Genomic DNA, 23,279 nt, shown 5'->3' on the forward strand with positions numbered 1-23,279 from the left:
CTACAGATAAATTCACCTCTTCTGACCCGACACACACACACACACACACACATTGATCTGACTGTTGTTTCAGCTGCTAACTGACCTTATATTTCTCTAATTTTCCCAGGACGTTTGCCAAGGAAAACATGATGGTGTGGTCATTAGGGACGATCCTCAGCGCCTCTCTGCCGATCAGCTCCGCCTGAGCCAGGTTACCTTGAAGACAGACCGGAAAAATTAACAAAAATGTCAGACATTAATATTAAATGATGCCCACAGAATACCCACAGCTAGAAGCACATGCTCGTATTTATTTATAGCATGGTAGAAAACATTGAGGTTCTTTGCAGAAATGATTTCGTTTTAGAAGTAAATAGATTAAAAAGAGGGAAATAAAAAAAAATCTGCTTGCTTTGTTTGTCAGGAATATCAAAAGGAGAGTTTTTCCCCTCTCCACACATGTAAGGGTGGTTTAGTCTCCTAATTAAGGTTGAACACAAGGCCCACTGAGTTATTGATCTCTGTCACAGATCTGTCTGATGTCTGGCCAGAAATGGAGAGAAGAGACAGACAGAGGGGGAAACAATGGCAGCCATGTCCTGAGTCATGGCCTGTGCCTTTTAGACACAGCTTGTGTGACTTACATGTGTGAGCGTGCACGTCTGCATGAATCTCTATTGTTTGAGGAAAAAAAAAAAAAAAAAAAAACACCAAAGAAAAGCAAGTGCTGCCAAAATCCTCACAAATTCCAAAATGTCACCTATTGTTCATCTGTTTTCTCTCTCTTCGTGGTTTGGTGGGGAGCCGGGAAAGATGGGTAGAATTATTTCTGCCAGATTTGGGGAACAAATACGGCAGGGGAACTCTGAGGGGGCGCTGTTCTGGCTGTGCTCGCCTGCGTTTGATCGGGGTCACACTGGGCTCTGATTGGACGGTTCCAGTACCCTCCTGGGAGACTCCGCCCCCGCGGGAGCAGCTTCTAACAAAACGGCTTGAGCATTTGGAAATCAGAGCATTCTCCACACGGCAGGGAAGAGTGCCTTCAAAACTCACAACACAAAGCTTTAATACATAAATTTCAAGCATTGCTGATTCCTGCTCTTCCGGTCTAATCTTGTTGGCCATTTAGATTTCCCGCCTTTCCAAAGCTAACAAGGGTTTGATTTTTGGATATTAATGCTGCAACCACAGCAGAGGGCTTTTTGATAGCCCAGTGAATCCTAAATGTGGCTTGAACACAGATCACAAATAGAAAGGAAAAAAAGCGGAATAGTTTAATTTGTGCGATAAAAAGTCAGTATGTGTTTTTTTTAATTGCCTAAATTGTCCAGCAGGATGACCATGTTGTTCCAAGCCAGGCTGTGATCAGGTTTTAGCACAGTTGCATTCCTCCATGCGTTCAGAGCGTCCACATGTCGGTTTTGGTCTGCGTACTGTCGAGAGAGAAATAAATAAATAAATAAATAGCGGCATGTTTCAACACACAAAAGACAATTATCATACTGCAAACTGTTTTTTTATATATATGTAAGTGATTTGTGCTCTTAGACTTAAATAGAACATTTATTTCTTGTGTATTTAAGTGTTTTAGTGAGGAAACTCACCAATCGTCCCAGGTTGTAGTAACAATCTGGGTATTTTTTGCGGAAGCGGATGGCGTTCAAGTAGCTCTGCTCTGCTTCCTCGAACCTGTGGAGGCTGTTCTGAACTATACCAAGATTCATCCAAGCTGCTGCAAAGTCAGATCTGACAAAATAAAAGCATAAATGAAAAAAAAAAAAAATGAAATCCATTCATTAAAAAATAGATAAATAAAAAACGAATCTATTTTCAAAGAGTTCCGAGGGGGAATTTTAATTATGATGATGCAGTTTTTTTGCCAAAGTTAAAAAAAACTGTGACTTTTTCTCAGCCAGTTTCTGCGAAGCAGCAAGATTTCATTAGAAATTTGCTTCTAACTGTTGGTGAGGAGCAACCCCGCCCCCTTTCCCCTCCCTTTTGCTTTAGGGAGCTTGATCATAACAAATACACTTTTTGTCTACTTTTGATTCACAACAATATCAGTGAAGAAATACTTAGAAAATGCAATTTTAAGCCTAATTTCTTTAAAATAATGAGAAAAATGCTACAAGATCATGCCAAAAACACCATTTTCAATGGGTCTTTAAAGAAAAACCTACTGGATGGACACAGCTTTCGACAATAGCTGCTCCGCCTCTATCAGCTCATTCTTCTCCTTTAGGATGTTTCCCAGGTTGTTCATTGCGTGGACGTAGGTCGGGTGGAGCCTGAGGGGTTTTGACGACAGAAGTCAGCTTATGGATCAATGAAATAAAAGCTGAATAAAAGCGAGTTAGCTACCTCACAGCCTCTCTGTAGTACCGGACAGCAGCAGTGGAGTTCCCTCTGTCGGCCAGGTTCTTACCCACGTTGTAATGCACCTTAAAGACAAGTCATGTCTGAGCTGGTTCACACGCTATGGTGGAGTATTAATGGAAAACAATGAATATATAGAGTACCGAAATACAGCTGTAAACTTGTGGGAATGAAAGTCGTAACCTTACAAGAATAAAGTCGTAATATTATAAAAAATAAATTTTACGAAAGTAAACATGTAACTATAAGTAATAAAGTCAAATATTTATAGGAATAAAGTTGTAAAATTAAAGAAAAAGTTGTAATTTTACAAGAAGTTGTAAACTTCTGAGAATAGAAATCAAGTGTTAAGAATAAAGAATGAGAATAAAGTTGTAAAATTACAAGAAAATAAGTTGTAATATTACGAGAAAAAAGTTGTAAACTTATGAGGGTAAAATTCAAGTATTTATGAAAATAAAGTTGTAAATTATAAAGAATAAAGACGTAACATTATAAGAAAAATAGAAGTTGTAACTATGAGTAAAAAAGTCAAGTATTTATGGGAAGAAAAAGTCGTACAATTATAAGAAAAATAATTAATTTAATAAAATTAATAATAAAATAAATTAATTTTAATAAAAGACGTAACTTTATGAGAAAAAAAACTTAAGTACTTATGAGAGTAAAGTTGCAAAATTATAAGAAAAAAGTTGAAATATTATAAGAAAAAAGTTGTAAAATTATGGGGGAAAAAAACAGTTGTAATTTCACAAGAATAAAATCGTAAATCTATGAGAATAAAAGTCTCGATTGTACAAGAATTAAGTCATTAAATTATAAGAAAAAAATCGTAATTTTAGGAGAACAAAACTTGTAGAATTATGAATAAAAAATGTAATATATTACTCAAATACATTTATTTCCTAATTTATAAATTAGATGGATAAAAGTCACAAATGTATGAGCTAAAATGGTGTTTACTGAGAAAAATAGGAAACAAATAAAAAAGAACAAATATTGCAATGCAAAGTTGTTACTTCAGCATCAGTTTCACAAATAAGAAAATCTTAAATAAGAAATAATAAGGAAATATTTCAGTGAGTCAACATTGTTTTATTATAATTATAGGAACATTGAAAATAATTTGCAGGAAACTCTGCCTCTTCAGAAAAAGATTCTTGACCCACAATGATATGGAAGCCCAAACTGTTCATAATTAAATAAATAAATACATCATTATTTAATCAAGCAACACTCCGATAAAAGTCTTTTCAATAAATAATTGACCATTTTATTATGAAATACATTTCATTAAAATTTAAATGGACCATTTTATTATGAAATATATTTCATTTTTACTTTAAAACATAATTTTTATGTTAAAAACATTTCATAATAAAAATATATATCATAATAATTTTTTTTTCATGTTGGATATTATTATAATCATGTGAGGTTTTTTTTGTAAAAGCTTGTATTTCAAAATTACTGTTTTCCAAAGTGTCCTTTTTATTTCACAATGCTGTTTTTCAGAACGACGTATTTATTTCATGATGAGCTTTTTCCGAATAATAACTCTGTCTGTCAATCACTGAAAGTGGGCGGGATCTAAACGTTCATTGGCTGATCCTCTGAAATCGACTTGTATGCCTAGACTCCTGCTCTACTGTGTGTAGCACAATAAAAAAATATTTTTTTTCTTTCTTCATTTAGTGTGAAAGCATCCTCGTTATTGTCACTTAAACTAACCGACATTTGTGTTTGTTTATGAGGGAGAAAAAAGGAACATTATGTTTATGGTTGAGAATCTTCGTTTCAGGAAACTTTTAAACTTTAGACCGTCCTCGACCGGAAATAGTCAGTGTTATCACGTTCTAGCTTTACGGGAGTCATTCCGGGCCCAATTAAAAAGGGTCCGGGCGGTTTGTCCGAACCTACTCTAACCCAAACCCTGACGCGGCACCGACGCGGGTCGGGTCACCAAATCCTGCTGATCGTCCGGTTCCGGGATTGTTCCGTGCACCGGAAATGTTGATATTCCACGACTTTGGAGCCCCTTTTGGGGAGAAGTCCAGCAAAACAGACAAACTACGAACTGTATGTCCAAAATAAATGTATATCCTGATAGTAACGGGTGCATTTCTCACTAGAAATATTGTCAAAATAAAGATTAGTCCACAAAATATTTTATTCTGAGGAATTTTCCACCGAAAAAGAGTGAATATCCCACCGTGTTTTTGCTAGCGACAGGCAGAAACTCAAAAGCCACGTGATCAGTCACGTGATCCGGCGCACCTCCGTAGAAATGAATGAGAGAATGAGACGTAGCAATTCCACAATTTAGACCCGTTTTATTTGTGAAACTGCTACGTTTTTACCTGTGGACAAACGTGGGTACTGAACGTTTTTGTAGGAGACTGGGAGACTGGTCGCGCTGAGTTGCATACTCCCACCTAGTGTTGAGGAGTGTGTACTGCACCATCACGTTGGCTGAAGGAACACTCGATCGATGTAGTTGGTGCTGCTGCTAATGTCTGATTAAAGGAGTAGCCAATCACAAACGTGACCCCGCCTTGTCTGGTTTGATTGACAGACAGAGTTATTATTCGGAAAAAGCTCATCATGAAATAAATACGTCGTTCTGAAAAACAGCATTGTGAAATAAAAAGGACACTTTGGAAAACAGTAATTTTGAAATAAAAGTTTCAACAAAAGAAACCCCCACATGATTATAATAAAATCCAACATGAAAAAAAAAATTATTATGATATATATTTTTATTATGAAATATTTTTAACATAAAAAATATGTTTTAAAGTAAAAATGAAATACATTTCATAATAAAATGGTCCATTTAAATTTTAATGAAATGTATTTCATAATAAAATGGTCAATTATTTATTGAAAAGACTTTTATCGGAGTGTTGCTTGATTAAATAATGTTGTATTCATTTATATAATTATGAACAGTTTGGGCTTCCATACAATGAAAGCATTTCTGGTGGTCACGCTGTTGTCTATTTGCAGAAATCCAAATGCATTATGGGACATAGATACCAGTGATAAACTAAAGTCTTACAGTATCGCTGTAAATCGGTGCTTTGATGGATTTAGTTGGGACGTAATATGGATGGAGGCTAAAAAAAACAACTTTATGTCCAAAAAAACCTTTTCCTTGTAAAACTACGACTTTTTTCTCATAAATTTACTACTTTATACTCATAAGATTACGTTTTTTCCATACGTTTATGACTTTGTTCTCATAAATGTATTACGTTTCTTTTTTTATGTACTGTCATAACACAGCGCATGAAATTTCTATGTAATTATTTATTCTTGTTGTTGTTTTTTGTACCTTGGCATTGAGAGGACAGACAGACAGCGCGCTGGTGAACAGGCTTTGCTCCGACCGCCACTGCTGGCTGCGGAGGGCACAGCGAGCTACATACATGCATAAGAGCGCCAGCGTCAAGGCAAGCAGCAACTTCTGGAAAGGAAAAGATAGTAAAGACATAAAAAAAATAACACAAAAAATATGTTTATGCCAAGATATTTCAGCACTAATGACTTTTTTTTAAACTGGCATGAGTTCTTTCCTTCTACTTTGACTCCACCTTGTATCTGGTCCAGCGACAGCAGCAGTGTCCCAGTGAGAATGCCAGCAGTAAGCAGTAGCCGGCAGAAGACAGATAAAGCACTCTCTCAGCGATGACAAAGCCCACTCTGAAGAAAACGTTACATGCGGGGAGAAAAGGAACCACCAGCAGCACCAGGCCCAGGGTCAGAGTCCTATCAGGGGGATGAGAAAATAAGAAATATGGAAAGCTGCAGAAAAATGAACCTCCAAGACTTGAGGATTCTTTGAATCTTATTAAAATTTTGTTGCTAAAATTAAATGAGCAAAACATTTATGTCTATTAATTGTACCTACACAACACAATACAGATCTGCTTTAGGTTTTCAAAATAAGAGCTGGAGAAAAATACTGAACAAACATCAATCAAGACTTCTGGTCACACTTTAATGAACACGCCATCGTCATCATAATCAGGTTCAGGTTTTCCAACACCAACATGTCATCTTCCTGTCATGTACCGCCAATCTGCGATGACTTTGCTTGCTTACCTCCTCCTCTGACTGTCCTGTGAGCATAAGGCTTGGCCTATCAAGCCTAGCAAGAAGCACCAGAGCAGCAGCAGCCACACCATCCTCCAATCAGTGGCCGACTTAATGAGGGGCACACAGCCCATGGACCAATCAAAACACAGCCACCAGGGACACAGCAGCAGCCAGGCATTTAGAGAGTAGTAGTAATTATAGTTCAGTATCTGCCGATCAAAAAGGGAGAAGGATGACAGAGTGGAGGAAATTACGAGGAAAGAGATTATTTGACATATTAGAGTTAAAAATTAGGATCACTCATGAAGAAACATGTTAGTTTGGCTCCATTCTGGCTCTCCACCTATCATTTCAGCGTCTTTTAAAGCCTCAGTCAACAATGATTTGAGTCAGATGTGATGAAACAATGACTGAAGAACAGGACTACTATATGTAATAGTTTTCCAAAACTCTTCTGGCAAAAGGTTGAGAAGACATCTCATTTCTGATCTAAAGAGAGCAGATGTGACGGTCAGAGGAGACACAGCTGCCTCCAAGAGCAGGAACATTATGATTAAGTGGACATTTATTTTTTCAGTTTTACTGTTTTGTACAGAAATAAGCAAAAAGCTGTTTTTTTGATACGTAGACACAGGGCATGTGACGTGCTAAACGTGCGTCTATATATGGTGTTCACACTGGACTGTTGCTACCTGATACTAGAACATGTACCAACAGTTGGAAGGGGCTTGGTACAAAATGTTAAAGAGATGTACATCTCGCAGACTTTTTCTTTCACAGCTCTATTCCGAAAGACTTAATCTCATAAAATTAGGGGCACAAACCGCAATTATTAATTTCTCCTTCATGATCAACTTTCAAAAGGTTGGAACTTCCTTAAATTCAGATATGTCACTTCCAAATCCGAGTTCCTGATTGGTCAAAGATTGAATGAATGAATGAATGAAATGGTTTATTTCAAGCAATCAGGTAATAATACATAAAATAGACACATATTACATAATCAATCACACATAGAATGCTTGAAAGGGGAGTGGGAGGAAGTGACCTTGTTAAACTTTTAATACACTTTCTTTGGTTGCACGTTTTATAACGACAGTCCAAAAACGGTCGAGAATGTGTGTAGCTACACATACATGTGAGAGTTTTGAATGTGGAAGTTCGAAACGCGCATACATGTCATTGGACGTGGACCCTTGAACATGTGTCGTGTGAATGTAGCTTCAGGTTAACTAAAAGCGTTAACTAAAAGTTAGAAACATTAAATTACTTTATGAGATGGAAAAGGAAGCGGTGGCTTTTTAAAATTTAAAACCAGATGGAAGCTTGTTATTAACAGTCCAGCTTCCCTGCTATAATATGAATCCAGTTTCCAACCCCGGGCTCACACAAAATGCAAATGACTCCCATTGGCTACTGGATGATGCAGCCACATTCTCTGCTGCCGACCTCGAGAAATTTTAACTCACGTGGGTTCACGCAATCACCCGCCATTTATCACAGTTTAGGTCATTAAAAGCCCCAACTTCACTAAAAGTTCTGTGACTCAGGCAAAAATTTGAACCTAACAAAACGGATTTGGAGCGCCAGGGAGGCTAGATCTCAGAGGTCGGATGCGAGTGTATGCAGTGGAGGTTACGTAAAGACTCCAGCGGTCGCATCGGAGTCGTAACGCCTGCTGTGTGAACCAGGGGGGAGGAATATTTATTGATCACAAAAATGAAGCTAACTTTAAACAGCCAGATTAATTGTTCCAGTAAGTGTCTGGATGTGCTTTTAATCAATCGTTATTAAGAAATGTTGTATCAATTTATCAAATTAATGATTAAAATTCTCTTTAAATCATTTTGCTTTGAATTTTCAGGAAAAAACAAAAAACTTTGTTACTTTTTGATTTAAGAATTTGCATATTATTTAAAGACAGTTCAACTTTAGCCCAGTTTAAATCTTTATTTATATGAGAACTGTTTTTCTTTTCTATACAAAATATTTTTTAGGGAGGAATTGAGAAAATAAATCAAGTGGTGTTGAAATTGGGAGACAAATTGTTTAGTTTTGGACATCCAGTCCAGTAAGACTTTTAAACAATTGATGGCAAAGAGAGTTTGTTGCTAACAGCTAATAGGGAAAAAAATGACCATGAAGGGCTACATAATCCTATTACTTATTCCATAAAATACCTAAAAAGCCACTCCAATAAAAATTGTGTTTTGGCATTTTTACCATGTTATGGTGTCATTTTTTTTCATACAGAAAATGAACTAAAAATTGCATTTCTAATTATATCTTTATTCAAATTGCTGTAAAAAAATGCTGTTTGTGACGAACAAGCTCCCTTCCCTGAGCTCTCAACAATGGGGAGGGGTTGCTCCACCACAAAAGTCCCGCCTACACTTTACAGGAAAATTTCGAATGAACTCCTGCCGCCCTGCAGAAACTATGTCAAAAAAAGTGTTTTTTAGTTTTAGCTAAAATAATGATCATAATTGAAAGACCACTAGATAAGAAGACGATCGGAGTGGAACTTCAAGATTTTTTTTTCCAACTGCAGAAACTCTATAAACAAATCCCACTTACTCTAATCACGATGTTTTCTTCAAACGAGGCGGGGTTGTCTACTTCGGTAAACACCGGCGGTCCTGTGCCCATAATCCTCCAGCGGCCGTACAGCATTGAGATCCCCCCAAGACCCAGAAGAGCCAAGCGTGTCAGCAATCCCATTGACAAAATCTCACTGAACTGGAAGCAAAATACTGTCACTTACTATTAAAAGCCTTTCCGAAGCAGTTTAGTAATGTAAAGAAATCTGAACAGCTTTACATGCGATGTGGCATTAATCATATATGTGAGGGAACGCCATATGACAGAGGGGAGGAGATGGGTGTATGAAGTGAAACTCACAGCCAGGGATTTTTTCCTGAACAGCAGCCTCTGGCTGAGTTCATACACATTGACATTACAGATCAGGAGGACATCAAAGGCTGCGTTCACACCCTGAGGGAAGAGAAATGGAGAAGCATTAATGGCATTTATAATTTAGATAGATGACAGCTAAAACGGAGATCTTTACCAAACTTCATATATGCTTTCTCCATCTAAGATGAAACATTAAAGAATGATAAAAATTGTGTTTTTAACATGATCTAGTGGCATTTTTTAAATGAACTATCGTTCTGCAGAAACTATCTTAAAAGATTTTAGCTAAAAACTGCCTAATTATCCCTAAAAGAGCACTGAGGACACATAAAATAGATCAAAAGATGTGGGTCTTTAAATTGTTTTTTAGTTAAAATCAAGATATTGCTCTAAAAATTGGTAAAAGTGCTTCTACCAAAACAGTGATGCCTTGTTCCTTGCAGAGCATGGCTGCAGCACAAAGCAAGAGGCTGACCGCAACCCAGCGGACAGAGAAGCCGTCCTCCCTGTCGCTCCCTGCAAACACAAAGCGGAGCCTCTGTGTGTCGGAAATGCCAGTTAAAGTCCAACACTTTGATCATGTCTTACACTGACGATGGGCGCAAATTGAATAGAGGAATATCTGTGGGCAAACACTCACCTTTGTAGAAGGCTTTGCAGTAAGTGAGGAAAGAGAGCTGGAAGAAGAGAGCGCACAGCAGGTCAGCTCGGCCCACGATGCCCGCCACCTGAATGAAACCGCGAGGAGAGGCAGGAAGAGATTTCAAAAATATATATATATAAAAACATTTTTGTCAAACTTCCCTGATTTCTGCTCCGCTCTGCTACAAATGAATGGGCATTTAACAAAAGAGGCAAGAAAAGCTCATTATAGCTCTGGTTTGTTGTTGTTGTGTGCATGTGTGTGTTGTATACAGTGTGTGGGTACAGTATGGTTGGCGTCCTGGGGTTGCTTGCTTTGATACATACAGCAGGCCTGAACCAACAGCCTGCCTTTCTTGCAGCCCCCCCCAGGTCTCGCCCTGTCTTTGCCCTGCATGATTAAAGAGAACATAGAGGGGGAATTGCTGCTTTCCAACCAGGCTTTACAGCAAAAACACATACACTGGCGGGTCAATAAGCATCCCGACACAGATAATAGTCTGGCCGTGCTACTACACCACCTTGGGCCGACACTCCCAACCGAGAGGGGGCTTTTGTTCTTGGCATGGAAGCCCTGATGTTTAGGATTCAAACCTTTGGACTTGTGTTCTGAGATACCAGGCTGGTTTAGGAAAACTATTTTAAAAGGAAAAGTTGTTTTTTCATTTTTATTCACCTTTTACCAAAAAGAAATATTAATAAACAGCAGGCAGTTGTAGAAGCCTCTGCAACTACCTGCAATATTGATCACCTGAAACCAAAATTAAAGGAGTTTGTACAGTAAAAAAAACACTGCATCAGTTTTCTACAGACTTGCCTGTTCTCCCTCTAAATGAAAAGAAATGAAAACTATACTTATCAGAAAGAAAGTGGGAAAATCTCAGTTAATTAGATATTTTTAATCATTTTTTTTTAAATCTAAGAAAAACAAAGTAGATTTTCTTCTTTAATTAATTTCTATTTCTTTTTGAAGGACTGAACGTGACCCAGAAGAAGTTCAAACTAATTGTTTGAACGTCATTTAAAACCTTTTGACATTAAAGATTACTGGAAGGAATAAAAGTCTAATTTATCCTGTGTTAAAAGGGCATTGTAAAATACACAAGTGAATGTGTCAACAATAAATAAATCAAACTAAAGGACGTCTAAAGGCCTAGCAGACACTAGAAATGACATTCTAACGCTTCACTCCACCTTCGAGGGGCCAAGGGTCACATGCAAGATGGAGCCAGAAACAATCTCTAGGTGGAAGAACACATTTTGCAATTTTAGGAAACTTTTCAGAATGATCAGCTTTTAAGCTTTTAAATATGAATAAACTGTAACTGTCTAGCAGCTTAGTGTGCTAGAAGAGCTTCAAATGGGACAGAGAATGTGAATCGTTTTATTCCTTTCAAGTCAACATTAACAAGTGTTCAAATTTTTACAACTACTACAGCCAGCTGAATACAGCTGATGAATCAGCTGATCATGTAAGCAGTTACGAAGGGAAAAAAGGTTGAAAGCTTAAAACGGAGACTTAAATCGAGGACTTTTGGTCAATGACTTCAAATGATGTTTTTCTGCAGCCGGCTCCAGCAGGGGGAGGGACTTAATTAGTTAATTAATTTTCGAGCACCATATTTTTTTCTCTCCTGCCACCTTTAGACTGTGGGATCATCCATCTGTGGGGTCTCATGATAAGCACCACTCATATAGTAACTAACGTCTCTCTTTAAGTTACATACAACTGATGGGTGTGCAAGGATGCCAGCAGGTCTGTGGGGGATTCCAGTGAGAAAACACTCGCAACATTTGGCATTTCACCGAGTTAAAGACTCACTGCAATGTTTTTAATATTTACTTGAAGTATTTTTCTGATGATGGAGAACATATACATAGAAAATGAAGCATAAAATTGAATTTCTGACTATTTCTTTATTCACGTTGTTGTGAATCAGGAGCAGAGGAAAAAAAATGCGTTTGAAAAAAGAGCTTATTTATGAAAATACGCTGGGCAGACCACATACTTCTGCTCTGCTCCATTCTGATGCATCCACTTGTAGACGGCTAGATCCATGCATGTCTTTGGTTTCCTCGTCTGAGCTGACATCTGCCTCAAAACTGTACGAATACATAGCTCCAATATGTGTCGGGCAACAACAACCCTTTACCATGAGCCTACAGGAAGAGTAGGACTTATAGCGGTCAACAACAATGCAGTATAGATAGAAAAGGGTTAGTTAATTAAATTGACTAGCTTAACGTTTATTTTAAATGAATAATCCTATATTAAAACTTTAAACTTTTTCATTACCAGATGACATATTTCTATTCGGTTCTAGAATCTTTTTAGTTTTCCACGATTTTTTTTTTTTTTTTTTATAATTCATTAGTCATCCATATTGTCCTCTGTAAAAATAATGATGGAGAGGAATGCAAGAAAAAAAACCCAAGAATATTTAACCTACTGCATGCCAAGTGAAACCTAACGCTGTTGTATTTACTTACACTTTCTGTGTGGACTGGATGTGCAGCAAAGAACAGGGCAGCAAGAAGCGACGTCTTGGGAGCAAGGTTCACCCTCTGCCCGTCCTCATCGCGGCCCAGTCCACCAATCAGTATAGCAAACACATCAATCATGAGGGCGGATATGACAGCGTGGAGGATGATGTTCAGGACATGGAAACCAACAGGATGGAGGCCTCCAGCTATGAGGTGGTTCAGTCTGCAATGGCAAGATAAGGAAAAGCTTCATGCTACATGTGTATTAGTTACAGGAAAAGTACAAATGGATTTCCAAGCTGTGATTGGGTTAAGGGAGGAAGTGGTGTTAATGCTACTGGAACGAGAGGAATTAAAATATGACCAGAAAAAATAAAATAAAACGAGTCCGAACTTTTGAATCACTTAAAACTAGAAGGATAAAAACTATATTTTCTGGTTTTAGCTTTTTTTTTAGCAGGTGCTTGGTGAAGCTTACAGTAAATGTTTATTTCGGTTCATTTTAAAGCCTGCAACAACTGCAAAAATTATTGTGTGTCATGGTTTTTGTTGATTTTTGAAAATGCAATGTTCTTGTTGTGTAGCTAGGTTTATTTGTAACAATTTAGATATAACAACTTGAGTTGCAATACTATTTATTTTTGTTTTAGGTATTTATTCACTCATATTATGCTCAGATAAAGGCATATTTCAATTTTTTAAAATAAATTCATTTACATATCATATAGTCATTTGGGGGGTTGGTTGTGGAGATCTTGTCAAATTAAAGGTAAGTTTCCATTAAAAAAGTAAGAAAAGGCTTTATGACCAAATTTTTTAATTTTAGTTTGTCTTTTTATTACATTAAAGTCCCACTTTGATTACCTACTTTTAAAGTGCTTTTCTTTTTCACCAAAATCTAAAAACTTGTGTCGTTTTCTAGGATTTTTTTTTAGGAATTCACCAGTGAATTGTGGGAGGGACCATTGGCACAGATCAAGCCTGCCCCCACTTCCCATCATCCATCTTGTTTACACACTCTTCCACTAGCTTACAGCTCCTCACACACTTAACCTAACATTAAAGGTGAAACAAATCAACAAATGCTGGAGATATCCAGCTGTTTAGAGCCAGATGGCAACTCAGACGTAGAAAACGAGAATAATAAACAAGGAGGATTTTTTTTTAACTAAAACTCTGGAGAGTGTAAAAGTTCAGATGAAACTTTACCTAAATGTAAGGACAGTGAGCGGTCGGTAGGATTTGTGACTGGAGTTGCTTCTCAGATTGCTTCCCCAAAAGTCATTAAACCAAATGTTGCTCAAGGGTGTTGTTGGTCTCAGGTCCTGCATTTCAAAAATAAGAATCAAAAAAACTCGTAAACTAATAATAAACAAACTAGTGGTGGAAAAGATCAACCGATGATCTCTTAAATTAGGTGATGCATAGAAAAAAAGACTCACCTTGTTGTTGACAATTGCTTCAGAATCATCAAACACAAACTCCCCATCATAGCTGTTACTGAAGCACAGCAAAGCCACGAGGGCAACAGTGACTTTGGCTTGCAAAGAGGTAAGCTTTGGCAGAGGGATGTGGTGATCCCAGTACACTTGAGTCAACGCCATAATGCTCTGGGTTTTCATTCATTTTGTGCCATTGTGTCTGGAGACGCAAAATATGAAGGGAATTCTTAAACAAAGGCTAGAAAATGTGCAAACAAAGAAAGATCAGAGTAAACATGTACAGAATAAACACACCTTATCTGTCCAGATTGGAATTGTCGGAGGTCATGATGTTCTGTTCAACTTCCACGTTAGCTTCCCTGCATGTTAGCTGACATGCTGCACTCTAACCCACGTTTACCCACAAAAACAGTCATTCGCGGTCACAAAAGCCGGTGCATTTTTGCATTTGAGTCACTGATTAAATACGAGCGACGGAATCATTCATTCAAAGTAGTTTAAGCTAGTAATATCTATCTACTTTAGCAGCTCTGAGAGAAAATCAACGAACTACACGCTTTTAAGAACGCATACAAAGCGATATAAGCACAATAGCAATAATTATGCAGAAATATCAAAATATTTAAAATATGTTTCTGAAAGGAGATAATAATTAGTAAGAGTAAGCAGGTTTCTAGATAAAAACGGGGAGCCTGCTGCTGTAAACAAACGAGCACGTTCGGTATCGGCACTTCCTGATTTGCGTCACTACCACGTGATCAATTTTAGCCAATAGCGGATACTCTTTGAAGCTGTTGCCATTCTGAGTGGACAGGCAGTTTTTTAGGGGAAAAAAAAGTTTATTTTAAATTATACAAGTCTTTGTGAAACCTGTACAAATGCAATTTCCATTACTTTTGCTTAATCTGAATGTGTTATTTATTTATTTTTTCAAGATTCATTTAAAACACAATTTCTTGCTGTTGTAATGGTGCTTTTGCAAGGATTGTTGGCTATATATTCTGTAAATATTTGACATCAAACAACCGGACATAATGACTTTTATAACATAATCAATTTTTACTTCTTTGGCATTTTTAATTTTCAGCTATGATATTTTTTTTAATGTTCCTATTACATTTTTATCTATTTAACTAATTGTTTAAATTCTCCTCCCTCCCCTTTATTTGATGTAATAATAAATATAAATAGATGATTGTAAAACTCTACATTTTACCCACAGTCATAGTTGATCTGATTAAAAATTTTGACATTTCTATGAAAACAAATTTGAAATGCATCAAATAAATAAATAAAAAGGAAACCCTGAAAAGCAGGAGACATGGACAGGAAGAATATAACTTAAGGGATGTAGTGTAATAAATTCAGGCAATTGACAACTGATCAATGACTGAAAAAAAAATGAAAAAAATCTAATTAAATTTAAGATTGGTACAAGCTTTACATTTCCACTTTTTGTGGAGAAAACAAACATATATATTTATTTCACAGGATCAAGAATACAAATGGCTTTGGGAATTCATTCCTTGATTTAGAAATATTTGTACAAAAGGCACCACAGAACCTCGTCCATGGGCCAAAGCACATAATTAATATAAAATGTTTTGTGATCAGTTAAATTCCTTTTTTCTTTTCTTTTTTTACATAGGTATTTATAATAAAAAGCCGTTTGAACATTTTTAGATCAGCAGGAGTGAAATAATGTTTGTTCTGAGGACAATTTTTCTATCAAAATTAAACATATTTAAAGGATATATATATATAGGTGAAGATGTTCCGTCTTCATCAGTCATCAGTCATCAGTCATCAGTCATCAGTCATCTCCGTCGAAACATGTCAGGTACAACTTAAATCGCGTGTCTAATAACAAAGTAATCAAAAAAGTTATATATACTACAGACACTATGAACTTTATTGCATTTATATATATATATATATATATATATATATATATATATATATATATATATATATATATGTGTGTGTATGCTAATTAAAACTTCTGGTGTATCTTATTTTTATTTTGACAAACGCTTAGTTAAAGATTCTGGGTTCCAAAATACTATTTTTGAAATCCCAGCTAGAGATCTTACCATGTAAAACTTAGGAAATAGTTTATCATACTCCTACTAGGATAAATCAACGCATAGCAAAGCCAAACATATAGGTGGGCTTTCAGGTAATTTTGTTGAACATTGTGTTAGTGTCCTAAAGGTTTTATTTTAAAATGTTCTGTGATTACATCTGTGTCTAAATCCTTGTGAATCAGGAGCAGAAGAAAAAAATGCAGTTTATAAAAGAGCACATTTGTGACGTATAAAGTGGGCGGGCTTCAATCTCCCTTCTCCACCGTATTCTGATGCATCAACTTGTTGTCAACTAGATCCATGAACTGTTTTTCTTTGTTTTCCTCGCCTAAGCTGGCATCTAGCTCAGAACTGTAGGGCTGGTTAGCTCCAATATTTATTGCCATTTTTGTTTGACTAATGATGTTCAGTTGGACAAATAAGGGGCTATAAGATAGTAGGAGAGGCTGTAAACAGATCTAGGCTGTAGGTGACGGGAAGGAGGGGTGGGATTGCTCTGCAAAAACTGAAACTGATTTTGGCTAAAAACAGCATTAAAAAAGACCACTGGGAACACTTTTACAGTAGATCAAAAGATGATAGAACATAAGCTCAATAACTCAAGTCTCCCTAGAGACTTAAATAAGTTTATCCTTGCAAGGAGTCTAAACTTTAAGCACCACACTACTGTGCAGCCTGTGGTTAGAGGTGAAAAAGCGTAAATGCAGTAGCCTCTCATGTAAAACAGTGATTAGATTCAGTGAGAGACGTGGAAAATCAGACTCCAAGTGATGTAATAAGGCATAAGTGCAAATTAGGAGCCCTTCTCTGCCTTTCTTTTTACACCGGCCATGTCAGTTCTCCCTCTTGAGTTAACACCGGCACTGGAAATTAATCAACAACAAGTGAAACCCTCTCAATTCACACCTTGAGCTACAGGGCCACTATGATGAAATGAAACTCTTCAGAAAAAATATGAAAACGGAACAGCCTCCCTGAGTAGCAGAGGTGCTGAGATGGTCGAGGGCGAGGGCAGGCTCAGGGATTTTGTGCTCCATTTCACCTGTCATTGCTTAGAGTCGACAAGGAATTTCCCTAATGGCCAGAGTCAGGGGCCCAGAGCGACAAGAGGGGGGACCGGCCACCGAGGGCACATTCTCAGACTCCCAAAACGGGTCTCAAGGATGGTTTGAGATTCAGACGCTCATTCAGCACGAAAGTGCAGACAATTAAAGCTCGGCATAAGTTGGTTCTATAGCATTTTTACTGTTACTTAAAAAAAGGAGACCACACTTGACAGACTGTTTATCCAGTTTTTATTATTCAGCAAAACTCATACTAAGATTTTCAATAAAAGTATTTTTAAAATGTTATCGTCATAAGAAAGTTTTTTACCAGAAACATAGTCATGAACTGCGGTGAGCGCCTTTGCTTTAACCCCAAAAATCACCTAATTACCACCACATGTAAAATTCATGAAGTATGGATTTCATCTTCAAGGTTCTCCACCCATGTCAGTCAGTTGGAATTTATGTTATTAGCATCATTTTCAGGGAAACGGCCAGAGTGGATCAGAAGACATAATGAGGGGGGCTGGGAATCCCACTTTACCTCCGGTAGGACATGTGCCTCCCTAAATGCAGGGAGACAGGGCTGTCAGTGGACACCAGTGTCAGGGAGGGTCCCCCTGTTTTTGTGATGGCACAGAAGGTCACCGTCATTGATTGTGTGCAGTCTGACAAAGAGTCACAGGAGAAAGGGGAAAGGCAGGGCCAAAAATCCTGACGGGGGAGCAAGAAATATATTTGTACAATTTCCCAAGAATGCGTTATTTTACCCTTTTGCTGCTGTTTTTGGTTTCCTTCGGTGTACCTTGGTAACACATCATATCAGTCCCAAGAGTCTTGTCTAACTCTTTAATCTCCTGTGATCCTGAAAGATACAAGTGAAGAAAATGTGTGACTTTAATTGAATTTAACTGTGCTATTTATCAAAATATAAGTTGTAGCAGCCAAAAAAAGCAAAATAAGGGAGATATATATATTTATAAATATAAGTGACACTTTTGGATGAAATGTATTTAACAAAACACTAAAACAAGAACAGAGATGCCATCTTGAAAGGAACATCCTATTAAAGGGCCTATAACATCCTTTTTTCCAGCTTTTCAGAGTAAACTATATCCACATATATGCTAAAATATTACTTTTGGCATTCAAAAGAATGAATTGTTTATGAAATATGGGTTATTTTTGAGAACTCTTTTCCAACCCTGAGGTAAAATGACTAGATCTCTGAGGCACCGCCTTTTGCTCCTTGTGAGTGCTCCTCATTTCATGATATCAATCTAGAGCAGAGCGTCCTACAGCAAAAACTCACATTTAAGTTGTAACCCTGAACAAACTATGCACAAAAATGCAACTTATACTCTAGAAAATACGACACTAGAGAAAAAAACACGTATAGCAAAGATGTTTGCAGTTTATGACAGTTAACTCATTTCATGCACACAAGTTCATAATATTAATTCAAGAGATAAATCATTTTTTTTTAATACAAGATTTGCAACCAGTGACTTGATGACAAACTATCCCAAAGATCTCATGTGTTTTAAAACAAGTTTGAACATCTCAATTTATTAACTTGATATAAATTAGTGGCTGACTGCCTTTAAAAAATAAAAAATAAAATTAAAATGTGGAATTTTAAGGTTTATGTGGTGATAGAGAAATTCAATTGTCTTTTGTGGCAAGAAAAAAAGAAAAAGAAATTCTTCATCATACGTTTTTCCATTCCAGAACGTTGCTGTGAACGTTTTTCATTTTAGGTAAATAAATGTAGAAAATTAATGATCCAAAAAAAGAAAATAAAACAAAGCAAATATACTTTGAATGGCTTTAAAAATTGCTGACTCATCAGTTACCCCAAATGGCATATTTTTAAAAGTTGCTTGCCCCTCCTTTATCTAAGAAAGTTGTAACTCTTGCCATTTTTATATGAGAAGCTTTTCAATATTACAATCTCCAAAGTTATCCTTAAATAAACTCAATTTATGTTTCCTCTCTTTTAAGTGTCTGGTGAGATTTACGAGAGATTTGAGGAGGCTGAGAGACATCTTTGATGAGGGTGATCTCTTTTTTTTAAATGCTCATGAAGGTGTTGAACTCCAGTCTCCACATAGACGAGGTGTGCCTGGGGGACTTAACGTGAAAATCAAATGCTGTTTCAAGCACTTTTTAGGCTCTTCATTGTTGATACTGATGTTCAAGGATCTGCTCCCATCAGCCAACTTTCTAGAAGAAATAATTTATTTAACATTTTGTTGCACACTTGGTCACACAGGACACAAAACTTTCACATGTAATAAAGACATTTGGGGGAAAAAAATTAATTTGTGTCTTTTTTCTTATCTTTGATTGTACTTTTAGTGCTATTTATGATATATTTGGTGTTTTTAAATAGAGCTATGGTAACAAAGTAATTTCTTCTTTGTGGAATAAATAAAGTTCTATTCTATTCTGTTCTATTCTAAAGTCTGGATGTATTTGTAATGTCAAGAGACATGTAACTCCAACGTCATCACCTCAAGCAGCTGCTCTGTGTTCTAAACCTGGGTATTTAGGGCATCATTATAGAACTCTTGAAAAATAGAGAAGAATTGAAGGACCAGGGGTGCACGGTGATGTCGTGGTTAGCGCTCTCATCTCACAGTGAGACGGTCCTATAGTTTAACTCCTAGTTTTCACCTTTCTGTGTGGAATTTGCATGTTCTCTCCATGTATTTGTGGGATTTCTCTGGATATTCTGGCATCCTACAGTCCAAAAGCATGCTTCAAAGGTTGACTGACAATTCTAAATTCTCTTTAGGTGTGAGTGTGTGTGGTTGTGTGGCCCTGGGGCAGCAGTTGGGGTAGGCTCCAGCAGCCATCTGACCCCCAGGAATAGAATTGTAGGACCTGGCAAACAATGTAGAAAATTAGAGTGTTTTTAAATCAAGGTAATAAGAAATGATTTAGTTGCTTGAGGACTTGATTTTAAAGCAGAATAGAAAAGGAAGAGATTGCAGCACACCTGGAGAAAAAATAAAAGCATTTTTTTTTTTTTTTTTAATTTATTTGTTGTTGCTGTGCCCAAATTCCCTCCCTTTTACCAAACGATATAGTGTGGGACTATCTAGTGTTCTGCATTTCAAAAGTAGTTCAAATTTAATGCTCACAATTTTTATTTTTTTTTAATGGCAAAAACCCCCCAAAACAACTAATAAATATGAAAATTTACAAAAACTATTTATTAATCCACTGTTATGATGATACAAACCGGAATGGTTTTTAAAAAAGTAAATTAAAATACTTTTATCACATGAAAAATCCTTCAAACTATTTGCCAACCTTGTGAGCATCGGTGCACATGTTTGCATAGAATTCTGGGAAACTTCTAGCACACTGGATTTTAGAACACTCAGACAGCTAAGATAAAACACCTAAGTTTAAACAGAAGTAAATCATTTTGCTCTTTTGATTTGGTGTTCGTTTTGTACTTTATGTCTGTACTATTTCTACAAAAACTCATATCTGTCATTAAAGTATTTTTACATTTTTTTGAGAATAGTTTTTACATTCTGACATAATCCTGTCTTAAAAAGTGTTATGTGTATAACACATAAGGTCAAATAGAGTGTAAAATCAAGAAAAGCCAAAACCCTCAAGTCAATTGATGATTTCTGAATACAACATTTTTGTAATTGGCAATTTTTAATTAAATATAAAAGCGAAATATGTGCAGTTTAAGATTCAATTAAGTCTATGTCTCATAATTAGTGAGAACAATTAAAACCCGATTTCTAATCAAACTGCTGCCATGTTTGAGCTTCTTAATATCCTCAGCATCTCCTGTGGAAACAGCTGGAGTCTTCTACATAGATGGACTACTATCTTCCTAATAGCAATTCATCCGGCGACCATGAAAGCAACTAACAACCGCCATTGCCTTGTCTACAGTCGTAATGACATCAGTGCAGTCACGTCTACTCAAAGTGTCCCATCTAATTAGACCTGAAAGCTTAACGAAAGCTAAAAAATAATGTCTTCCTTTTGGGAGAACTGTGGCATTCATGAGATGAATCCCTTCATAAGTAGATGTGATGGAGAATAACTTCCATTAACGAGGGGAAGCACAGCAGGCAGGAGCAAAGAAACAATCACTTAAAACGGCGCAGTGGTGGCTAATAACCATTGCCTACAGAATAAAAGTGATGACAAGACGCATTATAATAACGTTAAGAAAGTGCTAAGTATGCTGAGTGTGCTTTTAGCGCAATCGGTTCAAAAAGACCACGAGACAAAATCACTTTTAGACAGCTTCTGCAAAGAATTCTGCTCCTATATAACTGAGTTGGTGATGTGTCAGAGACAACTTCATAATTTTATGAAGAACACAGAAAAAAAACTTACAACTTTGTTAAAATCTGTGTGTTCTTTACGTTTCGGAGCTAATACAGCAAATTATTTGCTTTATATATCCTCAAGCATTATCATGTCCTTTTTCACTTAAAACTATATTCAGACTTGCTTCGTTAATAGAGCCCTTTTTCATTCACAGAACACCTCAAAGTCCTTTAAATAAAATATACACGTTAAAAAACAATAGAAAACAGTAATTATAATAAAAGCAGCATGCATATACATCATAAAAACAGGGAAAATTGTCCATAAAATGAAATTAAAACATGAATAAATGTAAGAACTACTTAAAACCCATGCTAAAAAGATGGTTTTCCTGTTTTAGGCCTTATAGTAGACAGCTCTGACCTTAACCTCCTGCAGTCGTTCCTCTTTATGTCCTCAGACCCTCTCAGTCTGACTTCCTCTGCTTCAACTCCAGGACTTCTAACATGACCCGTTTCTCTGATGTACGCATTCATCTCGACTCTCTATGTGACTTTTAAAAAGATCCAGAACATTTTCAGCTTTGCAACCTTGAAGCTGTTTTTATGTCTCTATTGCTTTTCTCCTGGCAGACGAAAATCTAATGAAAATGGACTCACAGTTTCATAAGATCAGCCAACCCTTTTTATTACTTTAATGTTAGTTTGTTATCATATATCATTTGATTTGAGCAATTTGCACATTAATATATATATAAAACATAAATACCAAAATATATATGAATCATGCTATAATTTAAAAGTTAAATAGAAATTTAAATGTTACTTTTAAATCAAATATAAACATCAACATATGATATTATACTAATCTAAATTTGAAAAGTAATTGTAAATGCAAAATAAAATGTCTCAAGGTTATATGTTAAATCTAAATGTTAATCTGAAAAATAATTTGTTTCGTAAATCTTAATTGTAAATCCAAACAATTTGTGTAAATGTAATTAATAAATCGAATTTTTGAGCCTTAATTATAAATGTATTTTATATGTAAATATACATTTTATGTCAATTTTTAATAAATTAAAAATTAAGTGTAAATGGTAGTTCTAAATGTTAAAATTCAAAAATACGTGTATTAATTTCAATCTACCAATAGATGTTTAACAGAATGGGGTGCCAAATTTAAAAGTGTGGGGATGGGGGGCCCAAAAGTGAGAACAAACTCGGATGAACTCAACAGAAACAACTGACAAAGCTAAACTCTGGAACATGTGTGTCCCAATCCAGGCCTCGAGGGCCGGTCTCCTTACATGTTTTCCAACCAGCCTGCCATTGAAGCTCCTTATTGGCTAAACTCACCTGATCCAGGTAATCAGCAGCAGATAAGGCAGGATTTCTGGTAAACCAGCTTGGAGTCTGGATTTGGACACCCCTGCTCTTGAAAACCGAAAACCAAAATGACCAGTGAAAGATGCTTCCAAGACCTCCCACCATATTCATCTTCTAACCCACTGAATCTCTTGCGAGGTCGTTTTCAGGCTAACAGCGGGTTCACACCAGACGCTGAAGCTCAGCAAAGCGCGGAATCCGTTTCACCTCCAGTTTCCACCATATTTTTTGCAACGGTCAACAGGCGCCTCTGCTCAGCTGTGGTTATTTAGAGCTTTTAGAATTCATTTGACATCGTCCATCTTGACTTGTCGCCAACCGCTCCCTGCCTCTCTCTCGTTGATTGTGTTTTTAGACACCCAACCCCCCCTGCTCTGTAGTCGGCCCACTACGTTGATCCATGTGTGTGTTCATGTGTCTTAGTGTCTGTTTGTTTTTTGTGTGTTGTTTATTTTCATCTCTACAGTCTGTTTAGATACAAAATACAACATTTGTCAA

General features: G+C 36.5%; 1 protein-coding gene across 2 annotated transcripts in view; it reads right to left on the minus strand.

Annotated features, from left to right (window-relative positions):
* tmtc4 (transmembrane O-mannosyltransferase targeting cadherins 4) overlaps positions 1 to 14,697 on the minus strand; it is a gene marked incomplete in the record, with an annotated part of 15,255 nt that extends 558 nt beyond the window's left edge. The window contains 17 exon segments of one of the 2 annotated variants that reach the window (XM_024286979.2): positions 86 to 198; positions 1,301 to 1,415; positions 1,587 to 1,728; positions 2,163 to 2,270; positions 2,344 to 2,423; positions 5,696 to 5,827; positions 5,955 to 6,129; positions 6,466 to 6,668; positions 9,037 to 9,198; positions 9,361 to 9,453; positions 9,791 to 9,891; positions 10,016 to 10,103; positions 10,304 to 10,408; positions 12,508 to 12,724; positions 13,711 to 13,826; positions 13,944 to 14,142; positions 14,238 to 14,697. In XM_024286979.2, coding sequence (XP_024142747.1) covers positions 86 to 198; positions 1,301 to 1,415; positions 1,587 to 1,728; positions 2,163 to 2,270; positions 2,344 to 2,423; positions 5,696 to 5,827; positions 5,955 to 6,129; positions 6,466 to 6,668; positions 9,037 to 9,198; positions 9,361 to 9,453; positions 9,791 to 9,891; positions 10,016 to 10,103; positions 10,304 to 10,408; positions 12,508 to 12,724; positions 13,711 to 13,826; positions 13,944 to 14,123 — 2,130 coding nt within the window. 2 annotated transcript variants of the gene reach the window in all.
* Between the last annotated feature and the right edge of the window lie 8,582 nt (positions 14,698 to 23,279).

The sequence above is a fragment of the Oryzias melastigma genome, linkage group LG21, assembly GCF_002922805.2.
Source record: "Oryzias melastigma strain HK-1 linkage group LG21, ASM292280v2, whole genome shotgun sequence".
Taxonomy (NCBI): domain Eukaryota; kingdom Metazoa; phylum Chordata; class Actinopteri; order Beloniformes; family Adrianichthyidae; genus Oryzias; species Oryzias melastigma.